The sequence below is a fragment of the Panthera tigris genome, chromosome A1 (assembly GCF_018350195.1).
Source record: "Panthera tigris isolate Pti1 chromosome A1, P.tigris_Pti1_mat1.1, whole genome shotgun sequence".
NCBI lineage: Eukaryota > Metazoa > Chordata > Mammalia > Carnivora > Felidae > Panthera > Panthera tigris.
The window spans coordinates 204581883-204594042 of record NC_056660.1 but is presented as its reverse complement, the minus strand read 5'-3'; the positions used below and the strand labels follow the sequence as shown (position 1 = coordinate 204594042).

Here is a 12160-nt window from a genome sequence, read left to right as displayed (position 1 = left end):
AGAGAGACAGAGCATGAATCGGGGAAGGTCAGAGAGAGAGGGAGACACAGAATCTGAAACAGGCTCCAGGCTCTGAGCTGTCAGCACAGAGCCCGACGCAGGGCTTCAGACTGAGAGATCATGACCTGAGCTGAAGTCGGACGCCCAACCGACTGAGCCACCCAGGCGCCCCTCTAATTTTTTAAAAAAATAAAATTTCTAATTTCAATAACATTAATATGCTTTCCCATAAAGATAACAAAGTAGTGGCTTCAGAAGACTAGCCAAGAGGTCATTTTTATTGTAAGGCATATTTTATATTCATTAATGTGCTTAGCAAACTTGAACTGATGTTATTACTACTTATTATGACTGATATATTATTAAACATGGCTTGACCTTTGTTTAAAAGCAATTTTCACTATTTAAAACTCCAACTAAAAATAATGTTTTAATATTCTCAAAAAAGGCTATCATTTTTAAACTAAAAAGAAGTTTTCTGACAATACCAATGTCTGCCCAAAACTGTAACGATTCCTTTGGGTCACTGAGATAACATTCATTGGTAAGTGAATCTTCTCTAGGACATAAAAGAAGGGGGGGGGCGTGTAAGTTTTAGCGAATATAATTGAGACCATATAAAGAGTAGCTGAGTGTTGAATCTTCTTCCTCAAATGACCAAAACTGGGTCCCGATTTGTATGTGATGGTGTAGATTTAATCTTGCCTCTCAACACAAGCAGGCTCCTCAGATCAGAGATACACACACTCTGCCTGGAACTGCTGTCCATGCTCTCCTCGACCACCACACGCCAGCCAGAATTAGTGCAGAGGATGACAGCACTCTGATGAGATTCCAGTAACAGTGAGATCTTTGTGAATCAGAGCCGGAAAAAATAAAGTTTGTATGTGCTGCCGTGTTACAGACTGCGAGGGGGGCAGGATGACTCCATGAACCAGGTCACTGCTCACAGACACAGGAACTCGATGAAGCTATGACAATAGCTACTTAACTCATCTACAAATCACAAGCTAGCATAGTTTGTACTTTATTTCTCACAGTGATGTACAGACCACATTGAGATTATTTCCATTAGGAGTATTTTCAGATAAAGGCAACCTACATTACAATGCTTCTACGTAAATGCTTTCATTGTATTCTATAATTTTTTCAGGACGTGACACAGGAGGAGCATTCTTCAATACTTTTTAGTGGGTCAAATGCTAGGGGTAAAGAGGTCTATATACTCTGGGTTGAGAAAGAGCAGGTGATATGGGAAGACCATTTATATGAACTGACTTGCAAATATTTTTCATAGGTAATAGAGTAACGGTGAATAAAGAACACCTAGAAGCCATTAGTATCTAAAGTTAGTGTTATCATACAGTAAGTATTTAAATATCAATGGGTAACCAAATGGCTGGAAGTGAGAAGAAATCCCAGGGCCTAGCTTTTACCTGCTAAGTTAACTTGGCTGGCTCTATATCCTGCTGATAGAGGAGCTGAAAAGGAGGCACTATTATATTCCACTCTCCTATGTGAACTCTCACCATAACACAGGGCATAAACTGGAAAACAGAGAAAAATGAGGTGGTGGGGTAAAAAGAAAGTTTTCCCAGTCAGTTTCAGTCTGAAAGATGATATTCATGGACAGGGAAGCTCGCAGAATGTAGACTCTTGTCATGTTTCTAGTCCCTCCTGTCCTAGGCCTTTAAGTAAGGCCATTCAACAAATACTAATTTTATCAAACACTATTTGTATTTATATGCATTACTTGTTATATGAATTATATAGGTCAATGTTTGATGTACTGAAAACTAGCAAAATGGGGAAGAGGCTCTCACATCCAAAATATGAATAATAAGGGACACCTGGGTGGCTCAATCAGTTGAGTATCCAACTTCAGCTCAGGTCATGATCTTGTGGTTCGTGGGTTCAAGCCCCATGTAGGGCTTTGTGCTGACAGCTCAAAGCGTGAAATCTGCTTCGGATTCCGTGTCTCCCTCTCTCTCTGCCCCTCCCCTGCTTGCACTCTCGCTCTCTCTCTCTCTCTCTCTCTCTCTCAAAAATAAACATTAAGAAAAATTTTTTTAATCTCAATAATAATTGTACTACATTATCTCAACCTATCTCTTTTTTTGACAAAGTATCTAAAGCAGAATTTGTACTGTCCATTGAATACCCTTACAAAGCATTAGACATAAAAGGGTACGCTCATGGGATCTTTGCAGAGGAAACAAGCGGTTAAGAAGTTGAATCTTATGTTTCAATGAGTATGCAAATGTCAGAACACAGAAAAAGTAAATAGCACTGTTATAACTAGTACTTCAGAGATTTGAAACCTTCATCTTGGGTAATCTCTTTTCCCAATAACCTTTAGCCAAATGCCAAATTGTACTGAAATCCATTGTATATTAGAAAAAAGCCAAGCAAATTTTAGTTGCCATTTTGCTTTAAGAAGGCAAACAGATAATTCTAATTTCATATACCTTGATATCTTTAGGTTATATGCCACATTTTGTAAAAATTTATCCATTGTTTTAAAAATTACAATGGACTAGAAAAGAATCACTATGCAGGAGGCCTAGGCACCTGATGAATATAGAAAAAGTGAGGGAGGTGCTCCTGAGTGGATCAGTTGGTTAAAGGTCTGACTCTTGGTTTCAGCTCAGGTCATGATCTCATGGTTCGTGGGTTCCAGCCCCACCTTGGGCTCTGTGCTAACAGCACTGAGCCTACTTGGGATTTTCTCTCTCCCTCTCTCCATCCCTCTCCTGCACACGTGCACTCCCTCTCTCTCCCTTTATTTCAAAATAAAAAAATAAACATTAAAAGCAATTTTAAAAAAAGACAAGAAAAAGTGAGGGCTAGGCCTCTGCCCAGTCCCAGAAAGATAAAGGATACCATACATGCCATCTTCAAATTCAAGAGCTGCCCGCTTGATGATACGTTCCCTTACATTATCTCCAGGTTTACCAGATTTGGCTTTTACATCTTCTTCTTTCCGGACTGATAAACGCTTTAAAATAAACAGAAATGATTCATGATTGAGGTATACCCTGTATTTTATCACTGCTGAAATCTAAAGTTTTATTGGAAAAAAACATAGGTCTCTCCCTTTACTAAAACTATGACGCAAATCTACAATATAACAGAGTTGTTTGTTTTTTTTTTAAAGAATACCATGGGTGATATTTGATGACAGAAATAATTTTTTAAGAAGTGAAAGAGGCCAGATCTGTTTGAAGAGAAAGATGTATCTGTTCTGTCTTTTTGAAGCAAGTAATCCCTCTGTTGCCGTCACACTGACTGCTGCTACTATTAGTCTTAAGACTTCTACAACTGAATTCTTCTCAGGTGCTCAAGGACTGAGCCAGAGCAAAGAACAAGGAACAGACCTTGGGACTCTGTTTTTGCCGGGCTGTCAGAATGTGTTCACCAGGTGTCGCTACTGCCAATTGCGTATTTCCACCTGAAGAGTCTGGACTGGTTTTGCTACAAGCACATCACAGAAATCATAAAAATATCCAAAAACCAGCCAGGAAACTATTTCCATTACTAAATCTTCTTGACATAGACTCTGGTTGCTATTTGCAAATGTCCCACATCCTCTCTTCTTAGTCCCTTGAACTTAGTTTTAGATTGCAAAATGTCTTTCTGTTTGATGCAAGGTAGAGGGTATCTCTGATTCCCCAGTATCTCCCACTGCATGTCTATTCTGTTGCTGACCCCTAGATAATTATGAATTTTGATACCAATTTTGGTCCAGCTGAGCATTCTTCATGCTCTCAGTAGCCTTAGAACATCTACAATGCCCCTGATGCCTACCCCTTGCCATGATCTCATATCCACCAGCTGCCCAGAGCCCAACACTGAGGGGAATGACTTTCTGGACTTTATACACTGCAAAGCAACTTTAAGATTGATAGACATTTCTGAATAATTAAACACTAAGAGTCCAGCAGGGCTAAAGCCTTCCCTACCCTGTAGAACAGCCAGCCAAAACTATGCAGTGTAATAAATTAAGACAGTTACAGAAGCCTGGAAGACACAGCCTAGAGAATCATGTAACTTGGTGATCCACACGTTCGTAAACACAAGGCACTAATGGGCTGGACAGTAACATAGATGATCATGTCCCCTTAGGATGGACACATGAGAAGCTCCTACTAAGATCCAAAGCAGGACTTTCCATCAGCTTTAATTTCCTATCATCTGGAATGGCCCCAGGGGCACATAATCTCTGATAATCAGATTCATAAATTCTAACAAAGAAACTAAGTCAATTACCTCAATCCTTTTCTCATATTTTTCTCCCTTTATAAGGCGATGTACATAAATCTTAGGAATATGGATGTCTTCTGGGGCAAATGATCCAATATCCACAATTTCTTCAACCTAGGCCAAGAGAAAATAAATTAATTAGTGAGAGCTTAAGCTGAAAATTTTTCCATTTTGAAAAAAGTCCATGCATCTTTATCTCCAACTTAGGTTGGATATACAATGTAAAATACACATACACACACGCATATGTGTATGTATGTAGGTGTGTGTGCATATATATGTGTGTATGTATGTAAAAGAGAACATATATGTATAAACACACACATATATGCATGTATACAAAAGAGAGAGAGAATACACTACACACAGACATTTCTGGACCCACAAAAAAGAACAAATTCAAATACATGTGTCTGAACACAAAATACAGAACATAAAGCTCCAGAACTTAGTCTCTGCCTAAAAGAGCCTCAGTTACAAAGTTGTCAAATGGTTTCCCAGTACAGCTGCTTGAACTTTCACAAATTGCAGCTCAACTATGGAAAACTTGAAAGCACATGCCTTAAACCCTGATTTTCAAAATTAATGGGAGATTTCTCATATCAAAGACAAAAATCTGTAACAACATCTGCTTGGTCAATTGAAAAGCTTTTTAAATATAGATACAAATGCTATCTGTAACAGTTTTTAATTATTTGTTATTAGCATCCTAGGATCGTGATAGAACTGCAATTGCTGAAATAATTTTACTTAAAGACAGATCATTAATTTCAATATGGAAATTCAAAAAGGAAAATATTAACTAATGACTAGAAATGCTCAATGTGATTAGAATTAAAGTCATTTACAGAGCAAAAGGGCATTATATAGCAGCATGAAATGCTCCTAGTTAGTCTGCTACTTTATAATTCATTTTAAAAAGGACAAATGAAGGGCACATTGTATACACTGTATATTAACTAATTTGACAATAAAGTGTATTTAGAAAAAATAAAAATAAATAAATAAACATTAAAAAAATAGATGTCAGCTGGGGGAAAGAAAGGACAAATCAAACAGTATCTTTGCATCAACATAAAAAGAACCTCAGAATAACCACGATCAAGAAAAACTAAGGTCAAACTAAGGTCAATGTTGTTGGGGTCAAAGAACTATCTTTCTGGTGTCAAGAGAAAATATTACCTTGAAGACTGTTGGGTGCTCAGCTTAGTAGGTGTCATATCCAAAGCAAAGAACGATTTCCTTAAATGAACTAACTTGCGCAAAGTGACCTGTATGAAACGTGCCTCCTGAACTAAGAACTGAGCTCTCCAGAGGTCTTTGAGGTCAAGTAGCACTCTTTATGCTATTCTACCCTGTATGCCCACGCCACACTCCTCCTCCAATGAAAGCATACCAGGAATCACAAGAATCATTTTGGGTATTATGCACTGCTCCCAAATAGCTGAGAAAAACAGAACGTGGTAGATAAAAGCTATCTTTAATGATAATTAGAAGGATCTTAATGAAAATCAAACAAAAACTCCAAGGAGGAGTCAGTAAACATATGGGCACCCAAGCTGAAATAATGGGTAGAGATGCACAAGTGCATTCATCTGAAAATGAGTTCGAGGGAGGCTAGGGGACTCCCCATCACTGTAATCTGCACCTTCCCTCAAAAACTTCTCTATGCTCCAGTAGTTCCCACTCAGGGTGGTGACCAGGTAAAGAGGAGTAGATACCGGAGATGCAGCGCAGCTAAGCATTATGCTACTTCTTCAAGTACTTGGAACTTTTAGCCGTTAGGGCTAATTCACATCTTTATACTTATTCAATTCAAGCCTTCAAAGAGTTTCGGGACTTAAACAATTTTTTTTATACATTAACCCATTAACCCTGAGGATATATATGAAGATTTAGTATTCAATAAAATATTGGCCATACCACTTGTTACAATAAGAATGAGCTGGAAACAACCTAAATCGTCAACAACAGGATAACAGTAAAATATATAGGGTACATCCACATGATATATCAATATTATGCTTTCATAATACTTAATGACATGTCATAAGTTAATGTTGCATAAAAAGTAAGATTTTGTATAAATAACTATTTATAGATATGCTCTTTGGCATAATTGTCTCTCTACCTACAAAAAACAGAAAGGAAATACACAGAAATGTTAATAATTATTATCTGAGTAACAGTACAAGTTATTTCTTTTCATTTTATTTTGATAATCAAGGGGTGAAAAACTTACAGTTTTTTAAAGATACAATGGACACTAAGTAATTAGTTTCCCAAACCAGAGAATACATAAATGGAGGATGTCATAAATTCCTTAATTAGTTAGACATGTACCAAAAGGACACATTAAAAAAAAAAAAAAAAACAAAAAAAAACAGGGAGACTCAAAAAACAAAAACAAAACAAAACTGTGATTTCTAAACTCTAAAAGCACTTACAACTTTATGAAATGAATTAAGGAAACTCTTTTGTCTACTTTTTTAAAGATAATGCCAATTATTCTCCACGGCTAATGCTGTTCCAAAAGTCCAGACCCTCGTATCTTGTGCTTGAATTATTGTAGCAGCTTCCTAATTGGTCTCCCAGCCTTTATCCTTCAGCAGGGACAAGAAACATAAAAGAAAATAATAATAATAACACTTATCACTCAAGCTAGAAATGCTGATGGGAACCAGTCACTTTTCTTCTGATTCCAATAAAGAAAGTTTTGACAAAAAACATCAAGGTAAGACAAAGTTTCTTTACCAAGGGTAACGACATCATGACTTTCACAACAAATAGGGTGAAAGAACGTGTTCTGGTAAAACAACTGACGAAAAGCAGGAATCTGGTTGAGTGTCATCAGTTCTATGCTTTGTCATCCTAATAGAAGTGATTTTCATATCGTAGAAAATGCAAGTACAGCATTTGTCAAAACAATATCAACACTCCACAGTACTGAAAATTTCTATACAAAACTCAAAGCTTTCTTAGAGTGGGTTAGCAGAGTTAATAGCAAAGGAAGAAAATATTTGAAGTACAAACCAAAAGAAGAAAACATATGTTTTCAGACAATCTGTGAAAAGAGTTTTAAAAAACTGAAGAGGCAGAACTATCTTAATGCTAGCTATCGAAGGGACTGAAGCCTTCTGTGCAGGCTTTGTGTGATTTTGAGAAAGAACAGTAAGGAAGAACCAAAGTGGGGGAAACAAGTCCAGTGAGATCAGGCGGTAACATAAGAGCTAAAAGAAATCTGAAAAGAAAGATGAATAAAATGAGGCTGTTAAGAAAAAAAGTAAAAAGCTCACAAGAACACTCACTAACAATGGCAGAAATGTTCCTCCCGAAATCAGAAGTGGGGAAGACAGAAAATAAAGAACAAAGAAAATCTCAGTGCAAAGCAGTGAGCATATTTAAGTTTAAATATGCTCAAGATGGAGGAAAGGTAGTTAAGAACAACCCAGACCTCTGGCTGGTGCTAAGCATAGTTCTTAGGCAGCACCATCTGGTTCATCTAGAAACCCAGACACTTGAGGCTTCTCTAATTAGTACATGTCTTCAGTCATTAGCAGGAAAATAGAGGCTAGGAAATGTTAATTATTATTGATTTGAACTTTGTTTTAAAAGGTTGCTGGGGCGCCTGGGTGGCTCAGTCGGTTAAGTGCCCGACTTCGGCTCAGGTCACGATCTCGCGGTCCGTGAGTTCGAGCCCCGCGTCAGGCTCTGGGCAGATGGCTCAGAGCCTGGAGCCTGTTTCCGATTCTGTGTCTCCCTCTCTCTCTGCCCCTCCCCCGTTCATGCTCTGTCTCTCTCTGTCTCAAAAAATAAATAAACGTTAAAAAAAAATAAAAAATAAATAAAAAATAAAAAAAATAAAAGGTTGCTTTCTCTGCCCTATACCCTTTCTACTTTATAATTCTGAAAACTTTTATTTTAAAGCTCAGACAAGGATAAGAACTCATCCTTGGGTGACAATGTCTTTGTTTTCACTTGGCAAATATTACTTATATCTCAGGTAAGGGAACAGAGGAGCTACAAGGCAATAACTTTCTTATGTATTTATTTTATTTTAGTGGCAACCTGAATCTGTGATAGCCACAAAAAAATTGGGCCCTACGCTACAAACCTCACAGTGATACTAGGTGAGGGCTGTTTGATACTAGGTGAGGGCTGAAGGGGAGGGATCACACTGAAGGTGTTTTTCTGGAGTCATTTTAACTTTCAAAACAGGTTAGGATGAATTTCTTCTGGCAAGAAAGAAAAAAAGCCAACAACAACAAGCATTAATGTCTAGAATCATGAAAAACACGAAGTGATCCCGAATTAGGAAAATCTGTGGAAGACTAGAAAAATGGAAGAGGGAAGCAATGAGCCATAAGAGAAAACACTACAAGTTAGATGCAGAGGTGGTCTGGATGTCTCTGGGTCAGATGAAGAGAAAATGTGGAGAAAAAGGGAGGTCAGCATGCAGGGCATACTTCCCAAGAATCCAAAGAGGCAAATCAATCAAACAAACAAACAAAAACAATGAAAAAAAAACAATTAAAAAATCCAAAGGAGCAAGAAGGTGCATATTGTATTAAGCTTCATGCTAAGAGATGATAAGATTAGTACAAAAAATATAAGATAAAATGGCATGGAAGCTAAAAGGACCTGGAACAAATTACAAATGGTCTTAGATATCTATATATAAATGCACAGACTGAAAAGATGAGTAGCTAAGCTATTAATGAATTTGCAACCTTAACGACAGTGGTAAATATGATTGTGTAGCCATGACTGAAACCTTGTTGACTGGATCTCATACCAATAGATACTCTACAATGCCCAGTGAAAATAAGCTCACAGAACATGTTATGTCAAGAAAAATATGCACATGCCTGGGAAGCCACAGACCTAGTGATGAAATGTGGTATATTTACCATGAGTTTAAAAAGATATAGAATATCGCACTAATGGCCATACAATCACAGTGCTCTCCAAACTAAAGATGTAGAGGATGTATTTTTAGTAGGAATGTCAAAACTGGCTCAGAAATAAGACAGTCATATCATGAGAGACACTATTTGAATATCTTCTGATCATCACATTCCTCTGAAAATTTCTATAATGCCTTCTGACAAGTTCTATATTTGAGAATGAACAAGTGAGAGAAATCATGATTCTGGACCTCTACCAGATAAGGGTAACCAATAAGGATAAACTTGGTAAAGTAGAAATGATGGAATCCCTGAGAGAAAGTGACAATGTAAAATTGGAATTTGCGGTGGCCTGGGAAGTGAATCCTGGACATAAGCAGAAATGTATCCTGGTCTTTGAAGAAAAGCAGACTGGAAAAAGTTGAGAGGAAAAAAAAAAAGCAGAATCAAGTGGTCAGAAACTCTAGAAGACAAAGAGACTTATGAGGCTTTTGAAACCCCCATTTTGATAATACAAAAACGGATCGCCTTGATAATGAAGAGAATAGCATATAAAGAAGAGTGTAAGAGGTATAACATGGCTAGATATGTGTTTCCTCATATCTTACAAGGGCTCATACAAAAGAGAGACCGGCGTGGTCTAGAGCAAATGGGAGTCACCTGAAACTTTGAGAGGTGTGTCAAAAGGTACAAATCGGAATGAAACAAGTCATGTCCAAAATGTTACAGATGATGAAAGTGGTTTCTGGGATGATTTTGCTGTTGCTGATGGAGAATTCAGAAATGATAATCACCACTGCTTGAGAGACTACAGAAACAAAGTGCCGTAGTTCAATTCCATTTTGCTCCTGACTTCCCCAGTAAGGAGAAGGAAAGGGCAGTACTAACAGGGCTAAGGAGGAATTGAATTCCAAGAAGAGATAGATAGATAGATTCTCTGAACTAATACTAGGCTGCAGACCCACAAAAATTATAACCCAGGATTCTTAAAGGGCCTGAAAATATGGTCAGAGAATTACAGCCCAGTGAAAAATGGTAGCAGTGTCAGCAGATGGAGAGAAGCATATAGACTTCTTTCCGAAAGAGGGGCTCAATTCACAACAGTATTCCAAATACTGGATTATTGCACAGATAGTCTGTAAGGTCATTAAACAGAGAAAAGACTATTGTGAGACAGCAGTACAAGTTCCCCCCAGACCACACCATGCAGAATGAACTTCATTAACTTGCAGATCAGGCTAGCACACTGGAGAGGAGAAAAGCAGAGTGTGATTTCACAAAGAACCTAACCAAGTTCGTCACAAAAGTTTTATAGACTCAGCAGGGAAATAGGACTTGGATACATTCACTTAAAATCAACAAATACGAATTAAGCACATACTAGATACAGCAATGAAGAAAATAGATAGGAAGCCTACTTTGATGTGCAAATAGTAGAGAAGTACTTGAAGAATCACAGAAGTATATTTGCCGGCCTGAGAAATCCTTAGACATCTCTAATGCTGTAGTTTTAACTCTGGGGGAAATGCGTAGTTCTTTATGAATCCAATGAAAGCCACACAAACTACAAAATCCTTCATGAGATTTCAGGTGTTTGGTCCATAAACACCGCCCCCCTGGCCCCTGCTCCTACTCTTCAGTGTCAGCTAGACCCCAGATCAGAAGAGAAGCCCTAATCTAACGGGCTGAGGTCTTTGGTCCTATCCTGTTCAACATCTTTATCAAGGCCTTCAATGAAGACAGGGAGCACATTCTGAGTCCACTGTGGTAAGAGGAAAGGGTCTGGGTGCAACAGGCAATTCTGAACAGATACATTTCCATCTCTGTAAGAGAAGACAATCTCAGGCTTAGGACTTCCAAGTATGTTGCAAAAGTCTGGGTGAGAAAAACAATATTCAAGGGGTCCAAACATTCTTTTTTTTAAATTTATTTAATGTTTATTTACTTTTGAGAGACAGAGCATGAGCAGGGGAGGGGCAGAGAAAGAGTTCAGACACAGAATCTGAAGCAGGCTCCAGGTTCTGAGATGTCAGTACAGAGCCCGATGCGGGGCTCGAACGCACAAACGAGGAGATCATGGCCTGAGCTGAAGTCAGACGCTTAACCGACTGAGCCACCCAGGCACCCCGTTTTTTGTGGGTTTTTTTGTTTTTTGTTTTTTTTTAATGTTCAAGGGGTCCAAACATTCTTAATGCTCCAAGAAGAGTCTGCCCCTGGGGCAAACCAATAGCTTTATACCATAGTTACAAAGAGTCAGTTTCTCCCTCTTACAATCAAATGAGTTCTTTCTTGCAATTAAAACACAATGCCTAAGATAAAATTCTGTCTAGTTTTCATAGCAAGAATAGTTGTAGTTCGCCTGATCTGATTAGTTTATTTTATATGGTATGTACTATATTTTTACTTGACATCTTGTACTTATTCATGTTTGCCATGACAGTATGATTTTTCAGTCCAATTCCACCTCCATTTTAAAGCCCTACCATTGCTTTTCTTTCTTCCTATAGCTGTGCTTTTTTTTGTTGTTTTGTTTTTTTTAACGTAGGCTCCACATCCAGGTGGAGCCCAACCCGGGGCTTGAACTCACAACCCTGAGATCAAAACCTAAAGTGAGATCAAGAGTCACATGCTTAGTTGACTGAGCCACCCAGGTGCCCCTAGCACCTTTTTAATTGATGTTATGTTTGTATATATTCTGTGTCTTCTAAGCTACTTTATTATCATTTCTAGAACACAATGGGTAAAAATTAAACAGTGCATTGATCAAATTGGTGAATGATACAAGGCCAGAAAAAAGAGCTGATACTATTAAGATAGAAAATGGTCTCTACTGGTTAGGAAAATAAAAAATGATATTCAGCAGGGTACAAATGTTGCAAAAGAATACCTGGTCTAATAATTGTTTGAAGAGGAAATATAAAAGGGCTTACCTAAGCACAGGCACAAAGACTATACCCAAAAAACCCAGAAGAACCTTTCTTTCTCCCCTT

At 37.9% G+C, this 12160-nt stretch overlaps 1 protein-coding gene and 1 long non-coding RNA gene across 4 annotated transcripts in view; one reads left to right on the top strand and one right to left on the bottom strand.

Annotated features, from left to right (window-relative positions):
* The window catches only part of OXCT1 (3-oxoacid CoA-transferase 1), a 155526-nt gene that overhangs the window by 86969 nt on the left and 56397 nt on the right, over positions 1-12160 (bottom strand). For all 3 annotated transcript variants that reach the window (XR_006220996.1, XR_006220998.1, XM_042995662.1), the window contains exons 8-9: positions 4270-4377; positions 2884-2998 (exon numbers count right to left, since the gene is read on the bottom strand). Coding sequence is in view for 1 of the 3 variants with exons in the window: in XM_042995662.1 (XP_042851596.1) it covers positions 2884-2998; positions 4270-4377 (223 nt within the window). In the remaining 2 variants the exon portion in view is untranslated. The remainder of the gene's footprint in view (positions 1-2883; positions 2999-4269; positions 4378-12160) is intronic.
* Positions 6671-8597, top strand: LOC122241060. The gene is made up of 2 exons (XR_006221003.1): positions 6671-7878; positions 8131-8597. It is a non-coding gene; the product is annotated as an uncharacterized LOC122241060 (long non-coding RNA).